Here is a 14,150-nt window from a genome sequence, read left to right on the forward strand (position 1 = left end):
AGCTAGTGAGCCCAGCTATGGCCAACACTTAACACCTACAGAACAGATTGAGTGTGTACTGATTGTATTACTATTTCTCTGAATATGGGTTTGGTTGTTTCCTACCATCCTTTACATGTTTAATGTGGAAATTATACTATTTTGGGAATCACAAATTTGGAAAGTTGATATCATGGACTTCTTAAAGTAATGAAAGCAGAATGAAATATTCCATAGTCTTACAGGATATTGTCCCTTAAAGCAGCAGTTGACAGCCTATGACACATATACCAGATATGACTCCCTGCCTGTTTTTGTATATTCTACAAATTAAGACTGCTTTATATGTTTTCAATTGCTGAAAAAAAAATCAAAAGAATACTATTTCATGACAAGTGAAAATTATGTGAAATTCAAATTTGTGAGTATTGGTGCATTAAAGTTTCAATAATACAGACACATTCATTTATGTATTTTCTATAGTGGCTTTCACAATACAGTAACATTGTTGAGCTGTTTTAGTGGATACCACATGGTTCACAAAATTGAAAATATTTACTCTTGGTCTTTTGTATAAAAGGTTTGCCAATTCCTGTTCTACAGGTATGCCACATATACACAACTTACTCCCCCTCATGATTGCCAGAGTTTTTGTGTGTATCATGAGATTAAATAGCCAACCTCAAATCCTCTGAAGGACAAAACCAGATTTCCTGCAGCCTTTTAGTGCTAAAGTGACAGAAACTTGTCAGGCTATCAATTAGAAGCCAAGCATGGAGGAACCAGAGTTCTGACTCACTTAAACTACAACCCAGCCAAACCCAGCTCAATGCCTAATGGGATTGAGTGCTTCACCATTCTTCAAAGAGGAAAGTTAGAACCCTTTCTGGTAGATGGTATTTTCTGGAACTTTTTTAGTTATTTTATATACAGTGTCCATCATACAAACAAACAGAAATAGTAGTCATGCAAAGAAACAGGAAGATATGACTGACAATTAAATGAGAAAATATATAAAACAATAGTAGTAGACCTACAGGTGACTTGTACATTGGAAGTTCACAGAAATCAACTTTACATTAATTAAACCTAATATGTTAAGTGGAAAAAATGATGGACAAAGGGATGAAAATTATAAAATTTAACAGAGTCTTGAAATCTATTAAAATCAAGTTTTTATTCTAGAAATGAAAAATAGTACCTGAAATGAGCTTATTTGGCTAGGTTGTAGTTTAAGAGGGGTTTAATAGTACACTGTATACAGAAAACAGCATTGATAAACTCAAAGATAAGTCAACAAAAACCAGCAAACTGAAGCACAGAGAGAAAAAAATAGAAAATATAGAACAAAATATGAGAAAGTACTTTGCTCAACTTTGCTCAATCAAACACTAGTTTGGATTACTGAGAAGCTGAATGTTAAATATCAACCTGGTTTTATATGCTCGAAGGAAAAATAGAATTGCTGACAATCCTGACTTCACTCAAAAATTAATTAGTGATCTGTCCAAAAGTCTACTAAGAAACTTTAAACAGAAAATAGAATTTTATTAGTGATAAAAATATAATAAGATATGAAGTAAAGTGTGACAATTACTGGGGCATTGAAATTCAGGAAAAATTTTATTATGACTCCATCCTTTTGGAGGGAAAAGAGAGATCTTGATTAATTCAAGGGATGAAGAAATTTCTAAGAGGAAATATGTATTCCTTAATTCTTCAGAAAAGCATGAAATGAAGATTTTAAAAAGGACAGAAATAAAATAACATAGGCAAAGTGATTCTATACCATGATTTTTCAACATTCCCAGACATTACTGAAGAATTATAAATATGAATCTCCAGAGTTGAGATCTACAAGATGATTGATTTTAGGAAAAGCTCCAGAGGGAATTCTGATGTATATTTATCTAATTTTTAATCTCTGACCTAAGCTATGTATAAATTAAAATCTTTTTTAAAAGAGAGAGTGAGAGAGGGGGGAGAGAGAGAGAGAATTTTTTAATATTTATTTTTTTTAGTTATTGGTGGACACAACATCTTTGTTTGTATGTGGTGCTGAGGATCGAACCCAGGCCGCACGCATGCCAGGCGAGCGCGCTACCACTTGAGCCACATCCCCAGCCCCTAAATTAAAATCTTGAAGCCTTTTAAGAAATTGTAAGGGACGGAGCCCTGAATTCAAAAGGACCTTTCTAATCCAGGAAGTTTGAGTGAGGTGAATATTTGACAAGACTTTGGACAAGCAATATATTAAGGAAGTGGGTAAAAGTGCTAGAGGACTTAGTTGATTTATGGATATTAGTAAGCAGATTCGACACATAAAGACACAATATTGTCATATGCTTACTGATAGTATGTTAGCTTGAGAAAGGAGAAAATTATTTCATCTCACTATTTTCTTGAACTGAGCAATAATTTCCACAAGGTGGCAGTAAGGATATTTGAGAAAGTCTTTTTAGCAGGTTCTTAACCATTTATGTGCTGAAATTTCTTCTCAAAATGTTTTCAAATGAAATAATAGAATACGTAAAATATACAGTAATATGTGATCTTTTTAAAATAAATTGAACAATATCTAATAATATGTTAATAGTACCACAATTTTCAAGTAGTTGTGTGAAGATTTCTTAGATGATCTGCAACTGTAATGTGATATGAAAACATCTGTGATTTTTATTGGTGACAAAATGCAAGGCACTACTAATGCTATCATGGTTTTTTTAAGTATATGTTCATTATTGAAGAAGAAAATATCTATTTTCAGACATCAATGAACATAAGTAAAAATTTTCCCCATGCCATTTAATAGATCACATGAGTCCTAATATACACTCTCCAAAGGGACACCACATTAAGAATTCCTGATCTACAGAGAACTGTATTACTATTATGAATAATGGTTACATATTATCTGGTTATTTTTTGAATATATTTGATGATGAAGTTATCATGTTTCTCACATTATAAAATAGAAAACATTCCTAAAAAGATGAAAGTAAGAGAAATCAATGTATTCAAATATGTTTCTCCCCTTTGTTTTTGTTATAAAACTGAAATTTAATTATCCTATAGAAAACAATGTGTGATTCCCAAATGTAATAAAATAATTTTAAAACAAATAACATTTTGGAAAAAAATTCCTTTAAATAAAACAGTGCTCAGAAGAAACATTATGTAATTACTATGCACAAGGTATTATATGCAATGCTCTGTACCCATTGTCCTACTTAATACTAAAAATAATTATATGAGATTGTTATTACTCTAATACCATATTACAAAATATACAAGGTTGTTGTGTTTGGGTTAAACAAATTTGGACTCAGTCCTGGTTGCATTACATTTTCAGTTGGGTGACATTATTCAAGTTACTTAACCTCTCTAAATTGAACTTTCCTTATCTGTAAAAGAATAATACAGTTATGTATTGCTTAACTGTAGGGATATATTCTGAGATATGTGACATTAGATGATTTTACCATTTTGTGAAAAATCATAGTGTACACTTATATAAACTTAGGTGGTATAGATCAATACTTGACATGTCCTCTTGATACAATCAAGGGATATGGTAAGTACAAGACATATGAGACTACTACTGCCATAACATGTCATACTGTTTTACAGTAAACACTTTTATGAGCTTGTTTTAAAATAATGATTAAAAGTATAGCATATTAACTAAATAGCATTATTATCAAGTATTTATTACATATGATCTTATATAGCTATAATTCTATTTGATCACCAGGAGGTAGGTTTTTTTTGCATCAGCATCACTAAAAATGTGTGTAATGTGTTGTACTTTGATGTCACTAAGTAAAAGAAAATTTTTACCTACACTATAATATTAGGTAACCACCATTGTAATGTGGTTCACCATTTATCAATATGCCATTATATGTGGATGTATAAAAATAGCATCCACCTCATGATGATTTTATGAGACAGTGCATGAAAATAACTTAGCATTTTGCATAGTACATGATGAGCTTTTTATAATCACTGTTGATCCACATATTGTCAAATCCAGGAGTTCTGGCTCCAACTAATGCAATATATCAATAACATTTATTCAGGTTATATACTCCCTCAACCTTAAAATAATCTCTTCATTTGACCTGTGGGATATCATTTACTATTGGTTCTCTTACCTCACTGACTAGCTTTTCTTTCAGTCTTCTCTGTGACATTCTCCTAATTTTCTTAACCTTAAAAAGCTGGAGTATCCAAAGGGATCCTGCCTTGAACTTCTCTGATTATGGATGATCTCATGCAGTCCCATAGTTTTAAATGCTATATATAGGATATGACTATAAAATTTATAAGCCAGTCAAGGCCTCCTTTGAACTCAATAGATTCATAGGTCTATCTGCCTATACAACATTTTTACTCAGATGTTTAGTAAGAGAAATCAAGTTTAACACATCTAAGAATACATTTCATTAGTTTTCCTTCAAACCTGCTTCCCTCACACTTTTTCCTATTTCAGTAAATGTCAATTCCATTCTTCCAGTTTCTCAGGATAAATAAGCCTCTCTCACATAATATATTCAATCCATTTGGGAAACTCTGTCCATTCTATCTCTAGAATCTAATTCCTTTCACCACCTCCATTGCTATCACCCTATTTAAAGACCTCAGCATTTTTCCTGGAGCACTGCATTTGCTTCCTGACTGATCTCCTTCCCTGTACCCTTTTTCCCCATGGTCTCTTTTCTCTAGCTGAAAGTGATCTTGTTAAAAACATAAGACTGTGTCACTCCTTTACTTAAAATTGTCCTCTGGTTTTTCATCTCATTTAAAATGAAGGGTAAAATCCTTACCATGGCTCTTTGTGACCCAGCCTGATCATGTTTCCTTTCAGTCAGGGTCCCCTACCCGCCCCACACACACACAATCTTTTCTACTGGTCTACCTGTCTTGGTTCCTCAGACATGTTTTGGGTCCATTATGTTTGCTGTCAGCTCATCCTGGAAAATATCTCTGCAGATATAGTCATGGCACACATCCTGAGTTTTTGGCTTTTTCTGAAGACTTTCACCAGCCAACCTATAAAATTTCAAATCACCCAGATATTCCATGTTTCTCCCTGCTTTATTTTTCTGCATAGCACTCACCACCATGATATATGCTTTATATAAGTTATTGTCTGTCTCACTCAACTTGAATGTTATATCCATGTCAGTAGAGATTTTTATCTGTATTGTTCATTACTATGTTCACAGTCCCAAAATTAATTTTGTAAATGACTATTTTTTCATTTTAATATTCATCAGGTGCTACACAATTTATACCTGACGCCAGGCTTATGGATCATGGGCAGTCTCATCCGGAAGATGTAGATATGTACAGCACTAGAAGCTGAAATAGACTGCATAAAGAGACTGCATAGAGAACTACAAGATGTGTGATGTTGCAAATAATGATGAAAAAAATCATATAATGGGTAACCGATGTGTAGAGTATAACTTTAATTCAGTTTTTCCTTGACATCTTAAAATGTACAGTTTGACCAATCATATAAATGATAAAAGCTCAAAATCTAAATGAAATTAAAACAATATTAAATGACTGAATGAAACAACCCAGAAGTATGAGGATGCATTTGATGACTTGTAAGGGCTTTTATTAGAAAGCAAACCACAGTGAAGGTATGATTATACCAATGAGACTAAAATCTGAAAATATGTGCATATATAATATCAGTTAAATTAGAATGGTGTGTAGAAGGATGTGTTCTTCCTCTCTTTTTCATTTCTGAGACATGGAATAAAATATCCATATTTTATGGCACATTTGTTTGGCTTTTTCTTTTTGTTTTATTAAGGCTAAATCCCTTTAAATATCTGAAAATATCTCTGTTTAAAAGGACCATGTCCTTCATGGGCCCCCCTAATGCTACTTAGCAGTTCTTCCACTGGCCCCTATACAGTTTACTTCTCTGTTCTTGAGAAGTATTAAAAACATTTTATTCTTCTCAAGCCTCTTATACCTATTAAAGTTGACTGCTTTTCCTGCTTCATAGAGCATAAAATATATTAGACATAACCATTCCCAACTATTTCATATCTACCTTGTAGACTTAATCCTTTTCAGCCACGAATCCCCCTTTCCTAAAACTGATGCTACTATTGGTATCCCTAATCTCATTCCTTCATATCTTTAACTAGAATGATATGCCATTCTGTTGAATTGTCAGTCTTTGGTTTTTCTTTCCTCTTATTTCTTTTCCTCAACCTCTAAAAATCTTTAGCTCTTCTTTATCCAAAAGCAACAATTACCAAGGTCAAACACCTTTTCTTAACTCTATCTTTTCTCTCAAGCTTTCTTCTCTTGAGCTCCTTTCTGTGATTTCCATACTTCTTTAATGAGTAATTAATGTCCCTTTCTAAATTCCCTTTCAATTTTTTTTCTACAAATGTTAAGTCTTCTCAATCTGCATCCCTCCTGAGCTTTTCTCATTCTATATGCCCTCTTATTTTCATTCAACCAATTTCCCTGGCTTCATTCATATGTTTAGCCTTCATATTTCTCCAGTGTTGTAGACCTATAATTTCTAATTATTTATTAGTTTGTAGACCCATATTTCAAATAATATTTTAGTTATGTTCACCTAACATCCCATAGATATCTCAGTGTCAATATACCTAAAAGTAAATTGTGTCTGTCTCCTTTTGCTTATTTCTTATTTATCAAATTTGTTCTACCTTTGTATTTTCTAATCCTATTATTGCTGCTATTCAGGTCTTCATCATTGCTTTCTTGGGTTATCAGAGTAGGTTCCTGGTTTATATGCTCACTATTAATCTGTTCTGCTTGCAAGTTAACAAGCTAGTAGTAGCTTAAACAAATATCTATTTAAAGCCTGGAATTAGGCAATTATAGAATTGGTACAATAGCTCATTAGTAACCATCCTATCTTCCTTCTCACTATTTACCATAATACTAATATATGTTCTATTGTATTCATGACAACCACTTGCTTGATGAACATGACTTGTAACTTATTCCTCTGTATTTTCTGCCTTTGTGAATGTTTCCTCTTAGAATGCTCTTCTGTTTCATCTTGCTCCACATTCTAACTCTGTACCCATCCTCCAAATCCAATTCCAGTGTCCTCTTTCTCAATTCTCCAAGGTAGGATTTCAATGTTCTTTTTCTGCATTCCCTTGTACTTGGTATTTATAAATATAATAGCCCACCATATTTATTATAATTAGTATTTTCTCATGGACAAGGATTCTTGTGTGTGTGGCTGAATTATTCTTCTGTGCCCATGAAATGCCTAATACATAGAACTCTCATGTGCTGCCATGCTGTTTGTTTCTGGTTACAGGATAACAATAATTATAATTTAGTAAAGAGCTTACTCTACCATGAAAGAAATAAACATACAAATAACCATGTTATATAAGATATCTGTAATCAAGGGAGCAGAGTACAACAATTACCAATAGGGCATTATGTAAAATTGTGGATGTGTAACCGATGTGACTCTGCAATCTGCATTTGGGGTAAAATTGGGAGTTCACAACTCACTTCAGTCTAATGTATGAAGTATGATATGTCAAGTGCTTTGTAACGTTGTGAACAACCAATAAAAAAAAAGAGACTTAGGTAATAAGAAAAAAAAAAGATATCTGCCCTAATATGTACAACCAAAGAGCTATAGATGCTCAGAGATGGAATGTAGTTCTGTGATAATATGAAGCAGGTAGTGGTGCTAAAAGCTTAAAGCTTCTCAAATTAAAGATTCAATTCATTTGCTAGTTTTTCATAAGTAAGCGCTTCAGGATTTAGGACCAGTATGTGAAATGACTATTTTAATCTGAGATCTGTTTCTATTCAAAAGTATCTATATTTCATCAAATATAAAACACATCATAGACCTTTAAAAAGAAAAACAAACTTGCCAGTTGATCATAATGCTATCCCAATTTCAAATATGTTAAAATGTGAAAGAATTAGCATTATAAATTTGTCGAACTATAGTAGGTAATTGATAAACAGGCCAAAGCCAAGTATAAGTGTTTGTGAAATTACTTTTCATTTGGATTATCAGCACTGCTTCTATCTATTAGTATATTAGTTTGGATAAGGCAGACCTAACTATATCTGCAAAATCTATTTCAAAGTAAAAGATCTGCTCAAACAAGAATATTATCATTTGTTGTATTTTACAACATTCAGTGTCAAACTGCTGTTCGACTCAGGTGACATTCAGATGTTGGAGCCTATGTTGGAATGAGTTGTTATGAGGCCTCTTTCATTCTTCCTCCGCCATGTCCATGAGTTCTTCTCTGTTAAACCTGAACAAATGCCACCCCTCCTCAGAGGAAAGGTCTAAAGCCCCTCGACTTGTGTAGTACTCAATAGAAGCCTGGTTCCAAATGACAACAAGAAAGTGCATGCAGTTACATTGACTCATGATGGCTATCTGTTTAAAAACAATAAACAAAGATTACTTTTATTTAAAATATAGTCTTAATTAACACAATTGTTTCATTGAAGTTCTATATGAAAGACATTATATGTGCATAATATTTGGAAATAAGAATACAATCATTATCTTTTGGATTTCTCTATAGCTATAAAAAGAAAAAGAAGTTTCACTTTTCTAAGTATTAAGACCCCTCTCTTTAAAAGCCCAAATTTGATTGCAAAGTCTTTATTCTACATATAAAGTTACCTAACAGCACACATGTTCTCATATATATTTCCAAAATGAAAAAGGTTATTTGTTTTATATTGTTGTCATTCACATTGCAGACCTATTTTGTGAATAAAGTTGCCATCTAATCTCCATCTTGATTACTTCTACTTGATTACAAAAAAAAGGTATATAGTATGTTTGTGGATTACACAGAAATCAATTTTAATTAAATATAACTCATGTAAATTATGAGTATTTGATTTGAAAATCCAGTTTAATTTAGATAAAAATGTGAAGCACATTAGGTTTATGTTTAAGTATTGAAATTAAATTTCCTAATTTATGCCCTGTTGAGTAATATTTGAAGAACAAAATAATGTATAGAACATCAGTACAAATTATAATACATACCTGACTTAGCCTCTTCAGCATTTGAGCTCCAATACCTAGGCCTGTTAAATAGATAATGCCAAAAGAAAACCATAAGATGAAAAATTCCACTTACCTTGTTATTTGCTTTAGTTTAAAAAGAATAGAATATAAAACCCTGTATCAGGTTGTGATATATTCTTAAGAGTGCATGTTAAAACTCAACTCATAAACACATATGTCCTTTTTTCCTAATTGGAATGTAGTACCAAAGACAATAGAAAATAGTTTGGGTTTATTTTAGAGATCAATGAAGAAGGAAACAAGTCTCTGTCACTATTGTCTTATAATAGGACTCTGCCACTATTGTTTTATAACATGCCATTTTTCTAATCTATGAATATTAAAAACCAACCTAAAATTTAAAGCATTTTAAAAATAAAAGCATAGCTATGATAACATGGCTTATTAAAACATTAATACACACTAATAAAATGGTTTTCTAATTTGTGATTGAATCTTAACTGCACTAGCATAGTGATCAGGCTCATGAAATAGAGATAAGTTGCATAGCAAAGCCAGCATATTTATACTAAATCCTGTCTCTGTTCCACAAATTAATATATGCCTTTTTAGTTTCTAAATTATTTTTAAGTAACATAATCCTAGTTTTACCTCGGTAATCTTGGATGACATAAAAATCCTCTAGGTAAAGTAACTTGCCAATCCAGGGGTCGTACGTGAAGTAGTACATGGCAAATCCAACGGCCATTTTACCTAAGAAGAGAGAAGAGGAGTCACTAACAGGTTAATGCTTTGAATTTTAGACTCATAGTGGGGTAGGTGGGGAGCATGGGAAGAATAGATGAACTCTAGATAGGGCAGAGGGGAGGGAGGGTAAGGGAGGGAACAGGGGATTAGCAAGGATGGTGGAATGTGATGGACATCATTATCCAAAGTACATGTATGAAGACATGAATTGGTGTGAATATACTTTATATACAACCAAAGATATGAAAAATTGTGCTGCATGCATGTAATTAGAATTGTAATGCATTCTGCTGTCATTTATTTTTTTAAAAAATCAATAAAAAAGAAATATGTTTTCCCCCAAATAGAATATTTTGGTGTTTGTTTTAACTATTAAAGTAATAGATGCTCATGGGATAAAATATCAAACAGTATATAAATGTATAATACAGAAAGTTTAATTCACCTACAATAACAATCTTTAAGAGATAAGCACTCTTTTATATAGTTTGCATGGTCTTCCAAAATTTTAAATAGCTATGCAAGCATGTACATAGCATATGCTTTCTTTTTTAAAACATAAAGTAGGTTTATATACATATATACTTATTAATAGTGTAGTAGCATGGGCTATGTTATTGTACTTTGTTTTCAGAATATAGAAAATATGCTTCAGGTAAAATTAGAAAAGGACGATATACTTTACCTGATGGTTTTTGATGATTTTTTACTTCAGCAATCAGACAGTAGAAAAGGGGATTCTCCCCAAAGCCATCTCTCAGTAAATCTGAAATAGCAATTTACATACAAAGAAAGGTTATAGCTAAGGGGGGGGAATAAAAAGCTCCAAGGAATTTGACTTTTCATTGGGATGGAAATTGTGACGTGAATATTTTGGAGCTCTGGAGATTATTTGAACACTTTCAGCTGCTAAGAGACAGCCTGAATGGTAAACTCCAGTTAATTTAGGGGGAATTCAGCCTTCAGTATGGTGGCAGCTGCCTGGCCTTCACTACTCCTGTCCCATCCCATGGCAGGCAGCTGTGGGGAGGGCAACCTATATTTATGGAGCAGATTGCTGTAGGGTGGGTGGCCAGTGTTTTCATTTAAAAAATATAGATGTTTTATGTTCTTTTGTTTAAAAAAAGAAGCATTTCATTATATTTTTTAAAATTTTTAGTTGTTGATGGACATTTATTATATTTTATTTATAAGTGTGAGAATCGAATGCATTGCCTCACACATGCCAGGAAAGTGCCTCACCACTAAGCTACAACCCCAGCCCTGATGTTTTATGTTCTAACTCTGGGCTGCCACTCTGACCACTTAGGTGAGGACTTAAGGTTGGTTGCCATTGTTCTAGCCCCTATGATCTGAAGTGGTTTACAGGAAATTTAAAAGAGTGATACCTGTTTTGTTGGACACTGAAAACAAAACACAAAGGGGAATTTAGAAAGCCATCATGAGTGACTAGGGAAAGATGTGCTCAAACAAAACCTAAGATCATAATAAATTTTCAACTCAGGCTGATCCCTGACAGGGACAGCCTACAGCAATCAAGAAACAAGCAAATCCTTAGAATCAAAGTGCTTCACTAAAAATATTAATTAAATACAAAGGGAAATGAGAAATAAGAAATAGCTATATAACTTTTGGCATGTAAACAATTGACAGAAGACAATCTTATCAGTTGTCTTTTCTTAATTTTTACAGTGTTAGGGATCAAGCCTGGGCCTCACTCATGCTAAGCAAGCACTATACCACTGAGTTACACTCCATGCCCTCAGTAATTACTTAAAATGTAAAAGGATAAAATACTCCAATCAAAACACAAAGATTAGCAAAATGACTAAAATTTTTAAAAGACATGATCCAACTATATGTTAGTTATCTACAAGTAACGCATATTAGATTCAAAGATAAAAATAGGTTGAAAATGCAAGTCTCAAACCACCAATTGAATGAGATAGGAAGTTATGTAAGTGGGAACATGAAATGAACAAAGCCAGAATAAGTTATGTTAACTTTGATATATTATGTAGACATTTTATTCCCAGGTACTTTCCCATTCTGTATTTGTCAAATGTGTACAGATAGAATTGTAAACGTATTTTCATTTCTAGGCTTTCCAGGTTTTAAAATAAACTCACCAGAAATTACATATTAAAGCAAAAAAATAGGTTGAAAATGGAATAATGGAAAAAGATAATTTTGTGTAAATAACCAAAAGAGCTGGGGTGGCTATATTAGCATCAGGCAAAATAGAGTTTAAGTCCAAAATTATTTTCAGAGGCCAGGCATGGTGGCACACACCTGTAATCCCAGCAAGTTAGAGGGATGAGGCAGGAAAATCCCAAGTTCATAGCCAGCCCCAGCAACTTAGCAAGACCCTGTCTCAAAATATTTAAAAGAAAATGAAAAGGGCTGGGGATGTAGCCAGTGGTTGATCACCCCAGGTTCAGTCCCCAGTACCAAAACCAAAACAAAAAATATCTGTATGAGGCAAGGATATTAAGTAAAAATAAAGGGGTCAATTCACCAAGTATACATAGCAATTATAAACATACAACAAATATTACAGCTTCAAAATATATGAAGAAAACATTGACAGAACTGAAGGAGGATATATACAGTAATATAAAAGTTGGGGGCTTCAATACCCCATTTTCAATAATGTATAAAACAAACAAGTTGAATAAGGCAATAGAGGATATGAAAACACCATAAACTTATTGAAACTAGCAGACATAAAGAATGCTCTACCTATAAACAGCATCATTATCATTTTTTTCAAGTGTAGATGGAACTTCTCCAGGGTATGCCATATATTAGAATATAAACCAAGTGTTATTATTATTACTTTATTATTGTTAATCTTTTACTATGCCTAATTTATAAACTAAACTTCATCATACATATGTAAAAGGGAAAAACAGTATATCTAGGATTTTTGTATTATCTATTGTTTCAGGCATCATATTGAGGGTCTTGAAACATATCGACTGTGGGTAAGGTGGAGACTACACTGAAAACTATAATTTTTAGTGAAAGAAATTAAAGAAGACCTAATTGAAGGCAGCTCATATTTATGGATAGAGTACTTAACATTGTTAGGTCAACATTAGTTAAAGTGATTTATGTATTCAACACAGTCTCTCAAAATTGCAAAATTCTTTTGCATAGAGGGCCCCAAATAGCCAAAACAACTTTTAAAACTAAAGCACATTGGAAGATTCACCATTCCTGACTTTGAAATTTTCTAAAAAGTTATAGCACTTACAAAAGAACAGATAGGCAAATGTAACAGATTATACAGCCCCCAAATAAACACATAATCTGGTCAATTGATTTCTTTTTTAATTTTTTATACTTGTAGGCACACACAATCCCATTTGTTTATTTGTTTATTTATTCTTATGTGGTGCTGAGGATTGAACCCCGTGCCTCACACGTGCTAGGCAAGCACTCTACCACTGAACCACACTCCCAGCACTGGTCAATTGATTTCTGAGAAGATGCCAAGATCACTCATTAAGGGTAGGACTGTCTTCAACAAATGGTGCTGGGGAAGCTGCATATTTATATGCAAAATAGCAAAGTTGATCAATTACTTCATGCCATGTACAAAATTTCATTTGAAATCTATCAAAACCTCAATGTAAGTGCTAAAACTATAAAATTTTTGGAATAATTTACATATATTTTAAACTACAGTTTACTAAATCAAGGAAGATCATCAAGACATTGAATCTAGCAATGATTTCTTAGCTATGATACCAAAAGCACAAGGCAACAACAACAAAATAGACAATTTGGCCATCATAAAATTTAAAAAATTGTGTATGATAGGATAATATCAAAGGAGGTAAAAATCACAAAATGGAAGAAAATATTTGGAAATATTATAAAGAGGAATATCAAGAATATATTTAAGAATTCATGCAACACAATTCAAAAATGGGTAAAAGACATGAATAGACATTTCTCAAAGAAGATATCAAAGGAACAATGAGCACATGCCAAGATGCTTGCTCTCATAAAAGAGCACAACACAAACCAAAAGCACAATGAGATATCACTTTGTACCCATTAGAATGATCATTATCCCAAAACAAAACAGAACCAGAAAAAAATAAATTAAGTGTTGGTGAGTATGTGGAGAATTTGAAACCCTGTGTGTTGCTGATGGGAATATAAAATGGTGCAGCTACTGTGGAAAACAATTTGAAGGTCCCTCAAAAAAAAAAAAAGAATTACCACATGATCCAGAAATTCTACTTCTAGCTATGTATATTCCCAAATAAATTGGCAGCAGGAGCCCAGATAGTACTTGCAAAAGGACAGAGAGACAAAGAGAACAGACTATGAAGCCCCAAAATAAACACATATCTAG

The 14,150-nt window shown here is 32.8% G+C and overlaps 1 protein-coding gene across 1 annotated transcript in view; it reads left to right on the forward strand.

Moving 5' to 3' along the window:
* Positions 1 to 5,778, forward strand: part of APOOL (apolipoprotein O like) — a 71,807-nt gene extending 66,029 nt beyond the window's left edge. The window contains exon 9 of the mRNA XM_081277119.1: positions 5,262 to 5,778. Coding sequence (XP_081133245.1) covers positions 5,262 to 5,350 — 89 coding nt within the window. The 3' untranslated portion in view covers positions 5,351 to 5,778. The remainder of the gene's footprint in view (positions 1 to 5,261) is intronic.
* The last annotated feature ends 8,372 nt before the right edge of the window (positions 5,779 to 14,150 follow it).

Source organism: Spermophilus citellus (genome assembly GCF_964194105.1).
Source record: "Spermophilus citellus genome assembly, chromosome: X".
Taxonomy (NCBI): Eukaryota; Metazoa; Chordata; class Mammalia; order Rodentia; family Sciuridae; genus Spermophilus; species Spermophilus citellus.